The sequence below is a fragment of the Salmo salar genome, chromosome ssa02 (genome assembly GCF_905237065.1).
Source record: "Salmo salar chromosome ssa02, Ssal_v3.1, whole genome shotgun sequence".
NCBI lineage: Eukaryota > Metazoa > Chordata > Actinopteri > Salmoniformes > Salmonidae > Salmo > Salmo salar.
This window is the reverse complement of record NC_059443.1, coordinates 79083735-79098625: the sequence shown is the minus strand read 5'-3', so window position 1 is coordinate 79098625 and position 14891 is coordinate 79083735. Positions and strand designations below refer to the sequence as shown.

Genomic DNA, 14891 nt, shown 5'->3' with positions numbered 1-14891 from the left:
CAGCGTAGGTACACACACCTGTACACACACTTTAAACCGCTCTCCACAACACATAAGAATTCTCTCTCTCCCTCATCTCTCTTCCCCTCCCTCTCTCTCTCTCCCCCTCCCTCGCCCTCTCTCTCTCTCTCTCCCCCTCCCTCGTCTCTCTCTCTCTCATCTCTCTCCCCCTCCCTCTCCCTCATCTCTCTCTCCCTCCCTCGCCCTCTCTCTCTCTCCCCCTCCCTCGCCCTCTATCTCTCTCTCTCTCTCTCTCTCTCTCTCTTTCTCTCCCTCATCTCTCTTCCCCTCCCTCGCCCTCTCTCTCTCCCCTCCTCTCAGACTCTCCTCCCATAGACTTCTCCAGACACGGTCCCTCTCTCCTCCCCTCCCTACTCACCCATTCCCTCAGAGCCCATCCCTCCTCCTCCCCTTCTCCCTACTCCTCCCCCCTCCCCGTCTCCCCCTCCTCCTCTGTAGAGGTGTGTGAGGGGCGTCTGGTGACACGGAGAGGGTATAGCCCAGAGGACATTGGGGCTGTGGCAGAGCTCAGAGCAACGCTGGAGAGACACGGAGCCTTCGGATTGGACAGACGGGACCTGGTGACATCACACTCACACCTGGCCGACCCGAGAGACGGACGTACTAGAGGTCTGCAGCAGTACATACAGGTAGAGACACACTGAAACACACTGCTGCAGTAGTACATACAGGTAGAGACACACTGAAACACACTGCTGCAGCAGTACATACAGGTAGAGACACACTGAAACACGCTGCTGCAGCAGTACATACAGGTAGAGACACACTGAAACACGCTGCTGCAGCAGTACATACAGGTAGAGACACACTGAAACACGCTGCTGCAGCAGTACATACAGGTAGAGACACACTGAAACACGCTGCTGCAGCAGTACATACAGGTAGAGACACACTGAAACACGCTGCTGCAGCAGTACATACAGGTAGAGACACACTGAAACACGCTGCTGCAGCAGTACATACAGGTAGAGACACACTGAAACACGCTGCTGCAGCAGTACATACAGGTAGAGACACACTGAAACACGCTGCTGCAGCAGTACATACAGGTAGAGACACACTGAAACACGCTGCTGCAGCACTACATACAGGTAGAGACACACTGAAACACGCTGCTGCAGCAGTACATACAGGTAGAGACACACTGAAACACGCTGCTGCAGCAGTACATACAGGTAGAGACACACTGAAACACGCTGCTGCAGCAGTACATACAGGTAGAGACACACTGAAACACGCTGCTGCAGCAGTACATACAGGTAGAGACACACTGGAAACACGCTGCTGCAGCAGTACATACAGGTAGAGACACACTGGAAACACGCTGCTGCAGCAGTACATACAGGTAGAGACACACTGAAACACGCTGCTGCAGCAGTACATACAGGTAGAGACACACTGAAACACGCTGCTGCAGCAGTACATACAGGTAGAGACACACTGAAACACGCTGCTGCAGCAGTACATACAGGTAGAGACACACTGAAACACGCTGCTGCAGCAGTACATACAGGTAGAGACACACTGAAACACGCTGCTGCAGCAGTACATACAGGTAGAGACACACTGAAACACGCTGCTGCAGCAGTACATACAGGTAGAGACACACTGAAACACGCTGCTGCAGCAGTACATACAGGTAGAGACACACTGAAACACGCTGCTGCAGCAGTACATACAGGTAGAGACACACTGAAACACACTGCTGCAGCAGTACATACAGGTAGAGACACACTGAAACACACTGCTGCAGCAGTACATACAGGTAGAGACACACTGAAACACACTGCTGCAGCAGTACATACAGGTAGAGACACACTGAAACACACTGCTGCAGCAGTACATACAGGTAGAGACACACTGAAACACGCTGCTGCAGCAGTACATACAGGTAGAGAGACACTGAAACACACTGCTGCAGCAGTACATACAGGTAGAGAGACACTGAAACACACTGCTGCAGCAGTACATACATGTAGAGAGACACTGAAACACGCTGCTGCAGCAGTACATACATGTAGAGAGACACTGAAACACGCTGCTGCAGCAGTACATACAGGTAGAGACACACTGAAACACGCTGCTGCAGCAGTACATACAGGTAGAGACACACTGAAACACGCTGCTGCAGCAGTACATACAGGTAGAGACACACTGAAACACGCTGCTGCAGCAGTACATACAGGTAGAGACACACTGAAACACGCTGCTGCAGCAGTACATACAGGCAGAGACACACTGAAACACGCTGCTGCAGCAGTACATACAGGCAGGGTTTCTGTAGAGACTGAAACACACTGCTGCAGCAGTACATACAGGCAGGGTTTCTGTAGAGACTGAAACACACTGCTGCAGCAGTACATACAGGCAGGGTTTCTGTAGAGACTGAAACACACTCAATGTGAATGCTATTTCATTAGGAGTTTGTAGTCTTTCTCTTTCCGTCTTGAAACACTCCTCCCTAATTGGTCTCCTTCCCTTTCTATACTGAACCTCTGCTCTGTGATTGGTTGATGTGTCTTTTTCTCCTCTGTGATTGGCTGTAGGACCTGCTGGAGGAAGAGCTGGTGTTGGAGGTGGGAGGGAACTCAGTGCGTCTGGTGTTATTGAGTCACGCTGAGCCCTGGCTACTGACCTCCACAGAGAGGCAGAGAGACCGGCCACACCAAGCCCAGCGAGGGGCCTCTGCCTTTGGGGACAGAAAGCACCACAACCCCCTCCTCCGCAAGAGAAGAATGGTGGCCCCCAGAGAGAAGGAACCACGTAGTAAGAGAGGGAGAAGAGAAACACTGATGGAGGAAGAGGAGGTTGAGAAGAGGGAGGAGACATCGGAGGAAGAGGAGGAGAGGAAGAAGATGCAGCCTGAAGAGAAAGACAGGAACGAGACTGCGGAGGAGAGATGGATGAAGAGAGGAGAGGAGGAGGAAGAGATGGAGAAAGAAGAGAGGGTACAAGAGGAACCATCATCTACTATTGAGACAGAACAGAGCACAGGTGAGACTACAGCTGACCCCGTTAACCAGACTGCAGCTGACCCCGTTAACCAGACTGCAGCTGACCCCGTTAACCAGACTGCAGCTGACCCCGTTAACCAGACTGCAGCTGACCCCGTTAACCAGACTGCAGCTGACCCCGTTAACCAGACTGCAGCTGACCCCGTTAACCAGACTGCAGCTGACCCCGTTAACCAGACTGCAGCTGACCCCGTTAACCAGACTGCAGCTGACCCCGTTAACCAGACTGCTGCTGACGCCGTTAACCAGACTGCAGCTGACCCCCGTTAACCAGACTGCAGCTGACCCCGTTAACCAGACTGCAGCTGACCGCCGTTAACCAGACTGCAGCTGACCCCCGTTAACCAGACTGCAGCTGACCCCCGTTAACCAGACTGCAGCTGACCCCCGTTAACCAGACTGCAGCTGACCCCCGTTAACCAGACTGCAGCTGACCCCCGTTAACCAGACTGCAGCTGACCCCCGTTAACCAGACTGCAGCTGACCCCCGTTAACCAGACTACAGCTGACCCCGTTAACCAGACTACAGCTGACCCCGTTAACCAGACTACAGCTGACCCCGTTAACCAGACTACAGCTGACCCCGTTAACCAGACTACAGCTGACCCCGTTAACCAGACTACAGCTGACCCCGTTAACCAGACTGCAGCTGACCCCGTTAACCAGACTGCAGCTGACCCCGTTAACCAGACTGCAGCTGACCCCGTTAACCAGACTGCAGCTGACCCCGTTAACCAGACTACAGCTGACCCCGTTAACCAGACTGCAGCTGACCCCGATCTGTTCACTGGTGTGTTTCATTGTGTTTTTATTTTCCTCAGAGGGCGACGGTGAGAAGCCATTTTCATCTCTAGCTGAGGAAGAGGATGGTGAAGCTATCGGTCTGCGTGAGGAAGAGGAGGGTAGCGTCGGTGTGTGTGACGTGTCGTTCATCAGTCGTCCGTGGCGTATCGTGGACGGCAGTCTGAACAGGCCGGTGTGTAAAGGCATGCTGGAGGCTGTCCTCTACCACATCATGACCCGACCTGGTTTACCAGAACACATCTTACTGGAACACTACAGAGGGGTCCTGCAGCCAGTGGTGGTACTGGACCTCGTGCAGGTAGGAACAACACACACCAGGGCCGTGCACAGACCTTTGGTGGGGCAGGTGCAAAAAAATATTATATATATATATATATATATATATATATATATATATATATATATATATATATATATATATATATATATATATATATTACACACAGTGGGGGGGAAAAAGTATTTTGATCCCCTGCTGATTTTGTACGTTTGCCCACTGACAAAGAAATGATCAGTCTATAATTTTAATGGTAGGTTTATTTGAACAGTGAGAGACAGAATAACAACAAATATATCGAGAAAAACGCATGTCAAAAATGTTATAAATTGATTTGCATTTTAATGAGGGAAATAAGTATTTGACCCCCTCTCAATCAGAAAGATTTCTGGCTCCCAGGTGTCTTTTATACAGGTAACGAGCTGAGATTAGGAGCGCACTCTTAAAGGGAGTGCTCCTAACCGCAGCTTGTTACCTGTATTAAAGACACCTGTCCACAGAAGCAATCAATCAATCAGATTCCAAACTCTCCACCATGGCCAAGACCAAAGAGTTCTCCAAGGATGTCAGGGACAAGATTGTAGACCTACACAAGACTGGAATGGGCTACAAGACCATCGCCAAGCAGCTTGGTGAGAAGGTGACAACATTTGGTGCGATTATTCGCAAATGGAAGAAACACAAAAGAACTGTCAATATCCCTCGGCCTGGGGCTCCATGCAAGGTCTCACCTCATGGAGTTGTAATGATCATGAGAACGGTGAGGAATCAGCCCAGAACTACACGGGAGGATCTTGTCAATGATCTCAATGCAGCTGGGACCATAGTCACCAAGAAAACAATTGGTAACACACTACGCCGTGAAGGACTGAAATCCTGCAGCGCCCGCAAGGTCCCCCTGCTCAAGAAAGCACATATACATGCCCGTCTGAAGTTTGCCAATGAACATCTGAATGATTCAGAGGACAACTGGGTGAAAGTGTTGTGGTCAGATGAGACCAAAATGGAGCTCTTTGGCATCAACTCAACTCGCCGTGTTTGGAGGAGGAGGAATGCTGCCTATGACCCCAAGAACACCATCTCCACCGTCAAACATGGAGGTGGAAACATTATGCTTTGGGGGTGTTTTTCTGCTAATGGGACAGGACAACTTCACTGTATCATTTGACGGGGCCATGTACTGTCAAATCTTGGGTGAGAACCTCCTTCCCTCAGCCAGGGCATTGAAAATGGGTCGTGGATGGGTATTCCAGCATGACAATTACCCAAAACACACGGCCAAGGCAACAAAGGAGTGGCTCAAGAAGAAGCACATTAAGGTCCTGGAGTGGCCTAGCCAGTCTCCAGACCTTAATCCCATAGAAAATCTGTGGAGGGAGCTGAAGGTTCGAGTTGCCAAACGTTAGCCTCGAAACCTTAATGACTTGGAGAAGATCTGCAAAGAGGAGTGGGACAAAATCCCTCCTGAGATGTGTGCAAACCTGGTGGCCAACTACAAGAAACGTCTGACCTCTGTGATTGCCAGCAAGGGTTTTGCCACCAAGTACTAAGTCATGTTTTGCAGAGGGGTCAAATACTTATTTCCCTCATTAAAATGCAAATCATTTTATAACATTTTTGACATGGGTTTTTCAGGATTCATTCCATTCAACGTCATTCCCCAAAATTAAACATCATTCCATTCAACTTCATTCCCCAAAAATGAAACATTCCATTCAACGTCATTCCCCAAAATGAAATGTCATTCCATTTCTACAAATTCACCATGTTGTTTTTTAACACAGCCCTTTTTTTGGCCTAAAAATAAAGGCATAAGCAAACTTGAACCACAGATAAAGGGTGTTAGAAACCACTACTGGGGACGACTAGATCAGCTGATCGTCTGTGATGTAGGCCTGATCAGCTGATCGTCTGTGATGTAGGCCTGATCGTCTGTGACGTAGGCCTGATCGTCTGTGACGTTGGCCTGATCGTCTGTGACGTTGGCCTGGTCGTCTGTGACGTTGGCCTGATCGTCTGGTCGTCTGTGATGTAGGCCTGATCGTCTGTGATGTAGGCCTGATCGTCTGTGATGTAGGCCTGATCGTCTGGTCATCAGTGATGTTGGCCTGATCGGCTGGTCGTCTGTGATGTTGGCCTGATCAGCTGGTCGTCTGTGATGTTGGCCTGATCAGCTGGTCGTCTGTGATGTTGGCCTGATCAGCTGGTCGTCTGTGATGTTGGCCTGATCAGCTGGTCGTCTGTGATGTTGGCCTGATCAGCTGGTCGTCTGTGATGTTGGCCTGATCAACTGATCGTCGGTGATGTAGGCCTGATCAGCTGATCATTGAGTTCAAGGTTGAGCTCATGAGAAAATAATGATTGTTTGAAGGGCAATTTGTTGCATTTAAAATGATGACAGATAATTAAATACAAGAGGAAAGATAAGTAATAAAAAGTAACTAACCACACCCCTACCTGTCCCACACTATACTCTGTTATAGCAGGAAGCACCCTACCTGTCCCACACTATACTTTGTTATTGCAGGTAGCACTTGACCTGTCCCACACCATACTCTGTTATAGCAGGTAGAACCCATACCTGTCCCACACTATACTCTGTTATAGCAGGTAGCACCCCTACCTGTCCCACACTATACTCTGGTATAGTAGGTAGCACCCTACCTGTCCCACACTATACTCTGTTATAGCAGGTAGCACCCCAACCTGTCCCACACTATACTCTGTTATAGCAGGTAGCACCCTACCTGTCCCACACTATACTCTGTTATAGCAGGTAGCACCCCTACCTGTCCCACACTATACTCTGTTATAGCAGGTAGCACCCTACCTGTCCCATACTATACTCTGTTATAGCAGGTAGAACCCTACCTGTCCCACACTATACTCTGTTATAGCAGGTAGAACCCCTACCTGTCCCACACTATACTCTGTTATAGCAGGTAGAACCCTACCTGTCCCACACTATACTCTGTTATAGCAGGTAGAATCTATACCTGTCCCATACTATACTCTGTTATAGAAGGTAGCACCCTACCTGTCCCACACTATACTCTGTTATAGCAGGTAGCACCCCTCCCTGTCCCATACTATACTTTGTTATTGCAGGTAGAACCCTACCTGTCCCACACTATACTCTGTTAAAGCAGGTAGCACCCCTCCCTGTCCCATACTATACTTTGTTATTGCAGGTAGCACTTGACCTGTCCCACACCATACTCTGTTATAGCAGGTAGCACCCCTACCTGTCCCACACTATACTGTGTTATAGCAGGTAGAACCCCTACCTGTCCCACACTATACTCTGTTATAGCAGGTAGAACCCCTACCTGTCCCACACTATACTCTGTTATAGCAGGTAGAACCCCTACCTGTCTCACACTATACTCTGTTATAGCAGGTAGCACCCCTACCTGTCCCACACTATACTCTGTTATAGCAGGTAGCACCCCTCCCTGTCCCATACTATACTTTGTTATTGCAGGTAGAACTTGACCTGTCCCACACCATACCCTGTTATAGCAGGTAGAACCCTACCTGTCCCACACTATACTCTGTTATAGCAGGTAGCACCCTACCTGTCCCACACTATACTCTGTTATAGCAGGTAGCATCTATACCTGTCCCATACTATACTCTGTTATAGCAGGTAGAATATATACCTGTCCCATACTATACTCTGTTATAGCAGGTAGCACCCTACCTGTCCCATACTATGCTCTGTTACTGCAGGTATATAATGTGATGTTATAGCAGGTATATAATGTAATGTTATAGCAGGTTTGTAATGTTGTAGCAGGTTTGTAATGTAATGTTATAGCAGGTTTGTAATGTAATGTTGTAGCAGGTTTATAATGTAATGTTGTAGCAGGTATATAATGTAATGTTGTAGCAGGTATATAATGTAATGTTGTAGCAGGTTTATTATGTAATGTTGTAGCAGGTTTATTATGTAATGTTGTAGCAGGTTTATTATGTAATGTTGTAGCAGGTTTATTATGTAATGTTGTAGCAGGTTTATTATGTAATGTTGTAGCAGGTTTGTATTATGTAATGTTGTAGCAGGTTTGTATTATGTAATGTTGTAGCAGGTTTATTATGTAATGTTGTAGCAGGTTTATTATGTAATGTTGTAGCAGGTTTATTATGTAATGTTGTAGCAGGTTTGTAATGTTGTAGCAGGTTTGTAATGTAGCAGCAGGTATATAATGTAATGTTGTAGCAGGTATATTATGTAATGTTGTAGCAGGTATATTATGTAATGTTGTAGCAGGTATATTATGTAATGTTGTAGCAGGTATATAATGTAATGTTGTAGCAGGTATATAATGTAATGTTGTAGCAGGTATATAATGTAATGTTGTAGCAGGTTTGTAATGTAATGTTGTAGCAGCTTTGTAATGTAATGTTGTAGCAGCTTTGTAATGTAATGTTGTAGCAGCTTTGTAATGTAATGTTGTAGCAGCTTTGTAATGTTGTAGCAGGTATATAATGTAATGTTGTAGCAGGTTTGTAATGTAATGTTGTAGCAGGTTTGTAATGTTGTAGCAGGTTTGTAATGTTGTAGCAGGTTTGTAATGTTGTAGCAGGTTTGTAATGTTGTAGCAGGTATATAATGTAATGTTGTAGCAGGTTTGTAATGTTGTAGCAGGTTTGTAATGTTGTACCAGGTTTGTAATGTAATGTTGTAGCAGGTTTGTAATGTTGTAGCAGGTTTATAATGTGATGTGTAGCAGGTTTGTAATGTAGCAACAGGTTTATAATGTGATGTTATAGCAGGTTTGTAATGTAGCAGCATGTTTATAATGTAATGTTGTAGCAGGGTTGTAATGTAGCAGCATGTTTATAATGTGATGTTGTAGCAGGGTTGTAATGTAGCAGCAGGTTTATAATGTAATGTTGTAGCAGGTTTGTAATGTAGCAGCATGTTTATAATGTGATGTTATAGCAGGTTTGTAATGTAGCAGCAGGTTTATAATGTGATGTTATAGCAGGTTGATAATGTGATGTGTAGCAGGTTTGTAATGTAGCAGCATGTTTATAATGTGATGTTGTAGCAGGGTTGTAATGTAATGTTGTAGCAGGTTTGTAATGTAGCAGCATGTTTATAATGTGATGTTATAGCAGGTTTGTAATTTAGCAGCAGGTTTATAATGTGATGTTATAGCAGGTTTGTAATGTAGCAGCAGGTTTATAATGTAATGTTGTAGCAGGTTTGTAATGTAGCAGCAGGTTTATAATGTAATGTTGTAGCAGGTTTGTAATGTAATGTTGTAGCAGGTTTGTAATGTTGTAGCAGGTTTGTAATGTTGTAGCAGGTTTGTAATGTTGTAGCAGGTTTGTAATGTTGTAGCAGGTATATAATGTAATGTTGTAGCAGGTTTGTAATGTTGTAGCAGGTTTGTAATGTTGTACCAGGTTTGTAATGTAATGTTGTAGCAGGTTTGTAATGTTGTAGCAGGTTTATAATGTGATGTGTAGCAGGTTTGTAATGTAGCAACAGGTTTATAATGTGATGTTATAGCAGGTTTGTAATGTAGCAGCATGTTTATAATGTAATGTTGTAGCAGGGTTGTAATGTAGCAGCATGTTTATAATGTGATGTTGTAGCAGGGTTGTAATGTAGCAGCAGGTTTATAATGTAATGTTGTAGCAGGTTTGTAATGTAGCAGCATGTTTATAATGTGATGTTATAGCAGGTTTGTAATGTAGCAGCAGGTTTATAATGTGATGTTATAGCAGGTTGATAATGTGATGTGTAGCAGGTTTGTAATGTAGCAGCATGTTTATAATGTGATGTTGTAGCAGGGTTGTAATGTAATGTTGTAGCAGGTTTGTAATGTAGCAGCATGTTTATAATGTGATGTTATAGCAGGTTTGTAATTTAGCAGCAGGTTTATAATGTGATGTTATAGCAGGTTTGTAATGTAGCAGCAGGTTTATAATGTAATGTTGTAGCAGGTTTGTAATGTAGCAGCAGGTTTATAATGTAATGTAGCAGCAGGTTTATAATGTAATGTTGTAGCAGGTTTATAATGTAATGTTGTAGCAGGTTTATAATGTAATGTTGTAGCAGGTTTATAATGTAATGTTGTAGCAGGTTTATAATGTAATGTTGTAGCAGGTTTATAATGTAATGTTGTAGCAGGTTTATAATGTAATGTTGTAGCAGGTTTATAATGTAATGTTATAGCAGGTTTATAATGTAATGTTACAGCAGGTTTATAATGTTGTAGCAGGTTTGTAATGTAATGTTGTAGCAGGGTTGTAATGTAATGTTGTAGCAGGGTTGTAATGTAATGTTGTAGCAGGGTTGTAATGTAATGTTGTAGCAGCTTTGTAATGTAATGTTGTAGCAGCTTTGTAATGTAATGTTGTAGCAGGTTTATAATGTAATGTTGTAGCAGCTTTGTAATGTAATGTTGTAGCAGCTTTGTAATGTAATGTTGTAGCAGGCTTGTAATGTAATGTTGTAGCAGGGTTGTAATGTAATGTTGTAGCAGGGTTGTAATGTAATGTTGTAGCAGGTTTGTAATGTAGCAGCATGTTTATAATGTGATGTTATAGCAGGTTTGTAATTTAGCAGCAGGTTTATAATGTGATGTTATAGCAGGTTTGTAATGTAGCAGCAGGTTTATAATGTAATGTTGTAGCAGGTTTGTAATGTAGCAGCAGGTTTATAATGTAATGTAGCAGCAGGTTTATAATGTAATGTTGTAGCAGGTTTATAATGTAATGTTGTAGCAGGTTTATAATGTAATGTTGTAGCAGGTTTATAATGTAATGTTGTAGCAGGTTTATAATGTAATGTTGTAGCAGGTTTATAATGTAATGTTGTAGCAGGTTTATAATGTAATGTTATAGCAGGTTTATAATGTAATGTTACAGCAGGTTTATAATGTTGTAGCAGGTTTGTAATGTAATGTTGTAGCAGCTTTGTAATGTAATGTTGTAGCAGCTTTGTAATGTAATGTTGTAGCAGGCTTGTAATGTAATGTTGTAGCAGGGTTGTAATGTAATGTTGTAGCAGGGTTGTAATGTAATGTTGTAGCAGGTTTGTAATGTAGCAGCAGGTTTATTATGTGATGTTATAGCAGGTTTGTGATGTAGCAGCAGGTTTATTATGTGATGTTATAGCAGGTTTGTGATGTAGCAGCAGGTTTATTATGTGATGTTATAGCAGGTTTGTGATGTAGCAGCAGGTTTATTATGTGATGTTATAGCAGGTTTGTAATGTGATGTTATAGCAGGTTTGTAATGTAGGAGCAGGTTTATTATGTAATGTTATAGCAGGTTTGTAATGTGATGTTATAGCAGGTTTGTAATGTAGCAGCAGGTTTATTATGTAATGTTATAGCAGGTTTGTAATGTGATGTTATAGCAGGTTTGTAATGTAGCAGCAGGTTTATTATGTAATGTTATAGCAGGTTTGTAATGTGATGTTATAGCAGGTTTGTAATGTAGCAGCAGGTTTATTATGTAATGTTATAGCAGGTTTGTAATGTAGCAGCAGGTTTATTATGTAATGTTATAGCAGGTTTGTAATGTGATGTTATAGCAGGTTTGTAATGTGATGTTATAGCAGGTTTGTAATGTGATGTTATAGCAGGTTTGTAATGTGATGTTATAGCAGGTTTGTAATGTAGCAGCAGGTTTATTATGTGATGTTATAGCAGGTTTGTAATGTGATGTTATAGCAGGTTTGTAATGTAGCAGCAGGTTTATTATGTGATGTTATAGCAGGTTTGTAATGTGATGTTATAGCAGGTTTGTAATGTAGCAGCAGGTTTATGTGATGTTATAGCAGGTTTGTAATGTGATGTTATAGCAGGTTTGTAATGTAGCAGCAGGTTTATAATGTGATGTTATAGCAGGTTTGTAATGTGATGTTATAGCAGGTTTGTAATGTAGCAGCAGGTTTATTATGTAATGTTATAGCAGGTTTGTAATGTAGCAGCAGGTTTATTATGTAATGTTATAGCAGGTTTGTAATGTGATGTTATAGCAGGTTTGTAATGTGATGTTATAGCAGGTTTGTAATGTAGCAGCAGGTTTATAATGTGATGTTATAGCAGGTTTGTAATGTAGCAGCAGGTTTATTATGTGATGTTATAGCAGGTTTGTAATGTGATGTTATAGCAGGTTTGTAATGTAGCAGCAGGTTTGTAATGTGATGTTATAGCAGGTTTGTAATGTGATGTTATAGCAGGTTTGTAATGTAGCAGCAGGTTTGTAATGTGATGTTATAGCAGGTTTGTAATGTGATGTTATAGCAGGTTTGTAATGTGATGTTATAGCAGGTTTGTAATGTAGCAGCAGGTTTATTATGTAATGTTATAGCAGGTTTGTAATGTGATGTTATAGCAGGTTTGTAATGTGATGTTATAGCAGGTTTGTAATGTAGCAGCAGGTTTATTATGTGATGTTATAGCAGGTTTGTAATGTGATGTTATAGCAGGTTTGTAATGTGATGTTATAGCAGGTTTGTAATGTAGCAGCAGGTTTATTATGTGATAGCCTCCCTGTGAAAGGTGGATATAAGAGTTCAGATCTCAGACTCCTTCACAGTTGCTGACATCACCAGTTCTGGTCAGGTTCACTCATGTTCATCTCTCCCTCTTCTTCCTTTTACCTCTCTCCCCGTCCCTCCCCTCCTCTTCCTCCTCTCTCCCCGTCCCTCCTCTCCTCCTCCTCTCTCCTCCCCTCAGGCCCTCGTTGAGTTGGGCTGTATTAAGAAGAAGTACGTGACCAGACGTCCCAAACCCTCCCTCTTCTCCCGCCCAGCCGCCTTCCTCATGGTGGAGGAGGAGAGAGCGGGAGAGACAGGGGTGAGGCTGGGGGAGACGGGGGTAAGACCGGCTGAGACGACCACTGTGTTCTATGAGCCGACCATCGACTGCTGCCTGCGTCTAGGACAGGTTTTACCCCATGAAAACAACTGGAACCAGTGGGTCCAGTTCGCACAACATGAGAACAAACAGTAAGGACTGGAGTTTAAACTGATCTGGGTTCAATTCTTTAGTACACACTGTAGTGAAACGTTTTTAGGCTATAGCAAAACGTTATGCAACAAAAAACAACAGTTTCTATTAGAAAAATGTAAGTATGTCCTTGGCCGTTTCGTTCCCCATGATTCTGTTTGGTTCCATTTAGTTCTTAGTGAACACACCCCAGGACTGCTAGGGGACGGGAGGTCGACTTGATCAGGATTAATAGGCCAGGAGTTAAAACAACAAGTTTCTTCACAGTGGGTAACCAATGGTCTTTAGTTCTGACCCTTAGTGACTCTTACCGGACAACATGATTTGATTTTAGCTAAAAAATGTTTAGTTTCAGTTGTAGTTATACAGAGCTCTGGGAATTAGTTTGTTGTAGTTATACAGAGCTCTGGGAATTAGTTTGTTGTAGTTATACAGAGCTCTGGGAATTAGTTTCTGTTGTAGTTATACAGAGCTCTGGGAATTAGTTTCTGTTGTAGTTATACAGAGCTCTGGGAATTAGTTTGTTGTAGTTATACAGAGCTCTGGGAATTAGTTTTGTTGTAGTTATACAGAGCTCTGGGAATTAGTTTCTGTTGTAGTTATACAGAGCTCTGGGAATTAGTTTCAGTTGTAGTTATACAGAGATCTGGGAATTAGTTTCACATCTTAGTCTTTCATTGGGAAAACCTGTTTTTATGGTTTCATTTGTTTTGTTATTGTTTTCTTGAAAGTGTGATTTAATAAAATTCAAATCGTGGAATGAGACTCTTGATGCTTTAATCTAAGATGAAACAAGTTATTTAGATTATTTTAAAAGAACAAGTCACTTTGTTTTAAAGTTTATCAACATGGACACCTGTAAAATCACACAACTGTTCAATACAATTGAATAACTTCATCAGTCATTTTTGAAGTTTTGAAGTAATTAATTAGTAAAACATAGAAATAGTTCCTCTTCCAAAGACAATCAAGTTGAATCAGTAGAACAAATAACGATACAGAATGTAATTTACTGGTTCATTAACGCCCTGTTACTGGTTCATTAACGCCCTGTTACTGGTTCATTAACGCCCTGTTACTGGTTCATTAACGCCCTGTTACTGGTTCATTAACGCCCTGTTACTGGTTCATTAACGCCCTGTTACTGGTTTACTGGTTCAATAACGCCCTGTTACTGGTTCATTAACGCCCTGTTACTGGTTCATTAACGCCCTGTTACTGGTTCATTAACGCCCTGTTACTGGTTCAATAACGCCCTGTTACTGGTTTACTGGTTCAATAACGCCCTGTTACTGGTTCAATAATGCCCTGTTGCTGGTTCAATAACGCCCTGTTGCTGGTTCATTAACGCCCTGTTGCTGGTTCATTAACGCCCTGTTGCTGGTTCATTAACGCCCTGTTGCTGGTTCATTAACGCCCTGTTGCTGGTTCATTAACGCCCTGTTACGGCTGAAATCCCATTAACGGGATCAATTTGACAACAGCCAGTGAAAGTGCAGAGCTCCAAATTCAAAACAGCAAGAATCTCATTATTATAATTCCTCAAACATACAAGTATTATACACCATTTTAAAGATAAACTTCTTGTTAATCCAACCACAGTGTCCGATTTCAAAAAGGCTTTACAGCGAAAGCACACCAAACGATTATGTTAGGTCAGCACCTAGTCACAAAAAAAACATACAGCCATTTTCCAGCCAAAGAGAGGAGTCACAAAAAGCAGAAATGGAGATAAAATTAATCACAAACCTTTGATGGTCTTCATCAGATGGCACTCATAGGACTTCATGTTAC

The 14891-nt window shown here is 43.1% G+C and overlaps 1 protein-coding gene across 1 annotated transcript in view; it reads left to right on the top strand.

The window, feature by feature from the left end:
- The window catches only part of gtf3c1 (general transcription factor IIIC subunit 1), a 70325-nt gene extending 56468 nt beyond the window's left edge, over positions 1-13857 (top strand). Inside the window, 4 exon segments of the mRNA XM_045713288.1 lie at positions 322-650; positions 2568-3015; positions 3857-4137; positions 12825-13857. Of these exon segments, the coding sequence (XP_045569244.1) occupies positions 322-650; positions 2568-3015; positions 3857-4137; positions 12825-13100 (1334 nt within the window). The 3' untranslated portion in view covers positions 13101-13857.
- Positions 13858-14891: the final 1034 nt, after the last annotated feature.